This window comes from Protobothrops mucrosquamatus, unplaced genomic scaffold (genome assembly GCF_001527695.2).
Source record: "Protobothrops mucrosquamatus isolate PMUCROS unplaced genomic scaffold, P.Mucros_1.0 scaffold1111, whole genome shotgun sequence".
Taxonomy (NCBI): domain Eukaryota; kingdom Metazoa; phylum Chordata; class Lepidosauria; order Squamata; family Viperidae; genus Protobothrops; species Protobothrops mucrosquamatus.
In genome coordinates this window covers 55,690-61,025 of record NW_015387331.1, presented here as the reverse complement: position 1 = coordinate 61,025, position 5,336 = coordinate 55,690, and the positions used below count along the sequence as shown (strand labels likewise).

At 44.2% G+C, this 5,336-nt stretch overlaps 1 protein-coding gene across 1 annotated transcript in view; it reads left to right on the top strand.

Moving 5' to 3' along the window:
- The first annotated feature begins 1,288 nt into the window (after positions 1-1,288).
- ZC3H12B (zinc finger CCCH-type containing 12B) overlaps positions 1,289-5,336 on the top strand; it is an 11,351-nt gene continuing 7,303 nt past the window's right edge. Inside the window, exons 1-2 of the mRNA XM_015820287.1 lie at positions 1,289-1,899; positions 5,003-5,142. Coding sequence (XP_015675773.1) covers positions 1,289-1,899; positions 5,003-5,142 — 751 coding nt within the window. The remainder of the gene's footprint in view (positions 1,900-5,002; positions 5,143-5,336) is intronic.

Below are 5,336 nucleotides of genomic sequence, written 5' to 3'. Positions count from 1 at the left end.
TATGAGGTGCGAATCTGGCCTGCATATAACCAGTTCTGGATCCCATTGTCTGATCCAGCACAGTATGGTCCCAAGCAGTATTGATTTCTCAAGCAGAGAGACTTATAACTCTGCATCTCTCGCAAATCCTTTCCCCTTGGGAGGTTATATTATAATAATAATAATAATAATAATAATAATAATAATAATAATAATAATAATAATAATAATAATAATAATAATAATAATAATAATAATAATAATAATAATAATAATAATAAAAAATAATAATAATAATAATAATAATAATAATAATAATAATAATAATAGTCACCCGGACTTAACAATTGTCGATAAGAAAGACAAAAAAGTCTAGATAGTGGACATGGCAGTGCCTGGAGACAGCAGAATAGACGAGAAAGAACTGGAGAAGATCACAAAATACAAAGACCTACAAATAGAAATAAAAAGACTGTGGCAAAGGCAAGCAAGGGTAGGTACCAATAGTAATAGGCGCCTTGGGTGCAATCCCAAAACCACTGGAGCACCACTTGAACACCATCATCGGCATTGACAAATTCGCCATTAGTCAATTGCAAAAGGCAGCCTTACTAGGAACTGCTTCCATCCTGCGACGATATCTGTAATACCATCAAACATCCACATCTGCCTATCCCAGGTCCTTGGTGAGGACTCGATAGGTGGACAAAAATGCCAAATCCAGTCTGAACATCTGGCTGACTGTGCGATAATAATAATAATAATAATAATAATAATAATAATAATAATAATAATAATAATAATAATAATAATAATAATAATAATAATAATAATAATAATAATAATAATAAAAATAAAAAGTTGGAAGGGACCTTGGAGGTCATCTAGTCCAACCCCCTGCTCAGGCAGGAAACCCTATACCATTTCAGACAAATGGCTGTCCAGTCTCTTCTTAAAAACTTCCAGTGTTGGAGCATTCACCGCTTCTGGAGGCAGGTTGTTCCACTGGTTAATTGGTTCCACTGGTTCCACTGGTTAATTCTTCTAGTTTATCTGGATTTGAGGCTTACTTTCTCATTTACTTTTCTTATTGTGGCAGATTGCTACTTGTCACTAACTTCCTGTTGTTTTTTTCTCTTTTAATTTTTTCTCCGCTGCCTGCCCAAAAGTTGCACAATTGTTTTTTGTGACTCTCACAAATCAAGACCGGTTTAAGAAGCAAGCCGGGAGATGACCCAGCGGTGCACACATTCCGAGCGCTTTTGGCACTGAGAGCAATTTGGGGGGATCTCACCAGAAGGTCAACGTGATGACGGCCTGGTCTATGGTGGAAAGGCTAAAAAAAATGGAGAAGAGGCACTCCCGAAATGAGAGGACTCTTGAGCAAGGCGGCGGGGATTGCAGCAGCGAATCCGAAGAATGGACAAGCTCCGAGAGCGACAACGAGCTGCCTTGCTTCAAGAACAGCTCCAGCAACACCCTGTTTAGGGAGAAGGACGTTCCCCTCCACAAGCCTCACCGGCAGCTTTGCCGCTCTCCTTGCTTGGATCAGCCCAGCTTCTCCCAGAGCAGCCTTCTTCAGGAGTTAAAACTGGAAGATGGTAAAGCGAACTCGGACAAAGAATATCAAGCGAAGATTGATTTTGCTTTAAAACTGGGCTACGCGGGGGATCAGATTCAAGCCGTGTTGAACAAGCTGGGGGCCGACGCTCTCATCAATGATATTTTGGCCGAACTTGTGAGGCTTGGCAACAAGGCTGAGAACGAAGGGCCGGCTAGCCTTGGAAGTGCCACGGCTCCCCTGGGCGGGACGGCTGCCAAAGAGGTGACCAGCCCCGAGCTGTCCCTGGAGGAGGAAGTGGTGGACAGCTCTGACAACTTGAGGCCAATCGTAATTGATGGAAGTAATGTGGCAATGAGGTAGCTCACACCTTTGTGCTGTTTTTGTTGCCCTTGCGCCCTTTCTTTTCTTGCCTAAAAACCCTTCCAGGAAATCAGCATCCAGACAAATGTTTATTTCAAATGTGGATAGGAGTGTACCACAGTGGATTCAAATGGCACATTTTGCAGAGTGCCCTGCATTTCAACCCCCAGGTACATCAGTTACATCAGATGCAGGTAGTCTGGGACCACAGATGAGGCCCCACATTTTTGTCGCTAAGCGAGACAGTTGCTAAGTGAGTTTTTGGTCCCTTTATGGCTTTTCTTGCCACGGCGGTTAAGTGAATCAGTGCAACTCTGAAGTTAGTAACGTGGTTGTTAAGTGAATCTGGCTTCCCCATTGACTTTGCTTGCCAGGAGGTCGCAAAAGGGGATCACGTGACCCCGGGCCACAAGCAACCGTCGTAAATATGAATCAGTTACCAAGCGTCTGAATTTTGATCACGCGCCCATGGGGATGTTGCAGTGGTCATAAGTGTGAAAAATGGTCATGAGTCACTTTAGTGCCATTGTAACTTTGAACAGTCACTAAATGAACTGTTGTCAGTTGAGGACTTCCTGTACCACCTTACAAGGTTTGAATCTGCCCATCCACTGAGGGCATCCTAAAAGTGCCCATGAAGGTCCCTCATCACTGGGGATTAGGGAGATGTGGATCTCTATTTCTATTGGGTCTCCTGTACATTGAACTTTCTGTACCTGGAGCTCTGTGCAGCCCCCTCCTATGGCCCTGTCCCACTGAACTGTTACTTCCAGTTGATGGCTGGAGGTGTCCATTTTGGGAGAGATGTTTAGAGCTCCTGCCCCTTGAATTGTTTCTTACACGCTTGTAATCTGCCCAGAGTCTTCTGATTCAGGCATGCTATAAAAACAAATTTATTCCACTTGGATGCCGCTCGCCTCCAGCTGACTCTAGGTGACTCACAACAATAAAATACAAAAACAACAGATAGAGACAACGAATCCAAACAAATTAAAAAGTACACCCCTGCAAAATAATCGCAAGGTGGCAACTCAGCAATACAGAAGACACAAAATCTCACAAACAGGGTAGCGGTGGTGCTGTCCCATCCACCCTACCCTAAGGCCTGGATAAGAAGCCTAGTCTAGACAGTCCGATATGTCATCAGGGAGGGAACCATATGGATCTCAGTATGATCTCATCACTGTAGAACAGGGGTCTCCAACCTTGGCATCTTTAAGACTTGTGGACTTCAACTCCCAGAATTCTCCAGCCAGCCATGCTGGAATTCTGGGAGTTGAAGTCCACAAGTCTTAAAAGATTGGAGACCCTTATTGTAGAGGATAGGTGCTATCAATAAAATAAATACAAATAAATAAATCTCACAAAAGCTTCTGGAATATCTGAATCCTAAGTCACACATGGATAAAAATTCAAACTTTGATGTCACCATTAAACAGCATAACCAGATTTTAGGCTATATCTTCTATGCACCTTTATCTTTGTCCGGAGGTGGGTTTCATTATTTCTGAATAAATGTGTATTACACCACGGAATGGAAAATACACATCTTGTTTTTCATGACTTACCGATGCTAATAAAAATGAAATTAATTGCAGTAAATTGTCAGTATAATGACTACATATTATGGGCATTTGATTTGCCCTTCAGCACAGTTATAAGAATGTTAAGATTTGATGATAATTTGTTAAACACCAGAGTTACAGGCAGTACTATTAAAACCCATTGGCACTAAATGATTTTTCTCTCCCTGAAATATTAGAAAACAGAGTGAAGTTTGCAGGATCCAGTCTTGAGTCAGTCACCGGGACCAAAGATTTATTCCTCCAAACCTCCAGACTTGTGCTAAAGCCCCTCTTTGGGGGAATTCTCTGTCTCCAGAATGGGCATATATTCTAGAGCAGGGCTTTTCAACCTTTTCACCCCTTGTGCCACTTTTAGGATATGGCAACATCCGAGTACCACCAGTCGCCTAGCAAGGTGTCAAAAACTTGATGACCCCCCCCAAAGGAAAAAAGTGATAAAGTACAGGTAGTCCTCGACTTACAACAGTTCGCTTAGTGACTGTTCGAAGTTACAATGGCACTGAAAAAAGTGCCCCCCAAGCCACAGCCAAGCAAGACACCTGCCTGCCCACCCGGAGGCGCTCTTCCTCCTGTCCGAGGTTTTCATTGTTGTGAGCATTTCTGTTGGGGATTGGCAGCGGGGTGTTTGGTTTTTTATTCCCCCATCCGTCTGCTGGGTGGTTGCAGCAGGTTTTGGTCACTTCACATGACCCTGGGACACTGACCGTCATAAATATGAATCGGTTGCCAAGCATCTGAATGTAAATCACAAGACCCTGGAGATGCTGCAACATTCCAGCTGATCGGCGCTTCTTCTGGGCTCAGCAGAAGCGTCAGGATCAGCGCCGAGCTCCAGCTGGAGCCTGGAACTGATCCTGGCGCTTCCACTGAGCCCTGAGCCCCGAAGAAGCGCTGATCCTGGCACTTCCACTGAGCCCTACAGCTCCAGCCGTCTCTCGCTCAGGCTTGTGCGGTGCTGCCACCGGTTCAGCTCATTCCCCTCCCCCGCTACCACTTTTCTAGGATGGTCGCGTACCCCCTGCCAGGTGCCAATGTACCACAGGTGGTATCTGTACCACTGGTTGAAAAGCTTTGTTCTAGAGCAGGGATCCCTGGTCCGTGGACCATTACCGGTCCGTGCAAACAAGTGAAGCCCCATTTGTGAGATGCAGGCAGCACACGAACCGCCCCCCCCTCCTGTCCTTGGAAAAACCCCTCTCCACCAAACTGGTCCCTGATGCCCAAAAGGTTGCGGGTTGCTGTTCTAGAGACAGAGACGTTCCCTGCGGATGGACTTCAGCTCCTCTGATCCCGGTGACCGACTCAGATTGGATCCTGCAACATTATTCTGGGACATCCTTGGTTCGCGAGATTGAGGTTTGCCTGTTTTTCCCCCCTCGCCCCCTAAATCTTTTTAATTCCCTCTCCTAAACTTTAATAAACGCCTTGCCTTTTTTATGTATTACATTTTCAACTCGGCCATCTTCATCAAGATATATCAGGATTGTCTGAATTATTTTTTGTTTGTTTTCAGCCATGGAAACAAAGAAGGATTTTCCTGTCGAGGGATTCAGCTAGCTGTTGATTGGTTTCTAGAAAAAGGTCACAAAGATATAACAGTATTTGTGCCAACCTGGAGGAAGGAACAGAGTCGACCAGACGCTCCAATTACAGGTAACCACTTCTGGCATAACTGTTATATCAAAGATGAGGATTTTTCCAGTAGGATGACTCAGTTACTCTGTCTACTATAATGGAGGGTATTTGCATACCATGTTTGCATAATATAATTGGGAAAAATTTGCATGGCCATTGAAATCTCAAGGGCTATATTAATGCTTTACATTGAGGAACGTTTTGAACCACGT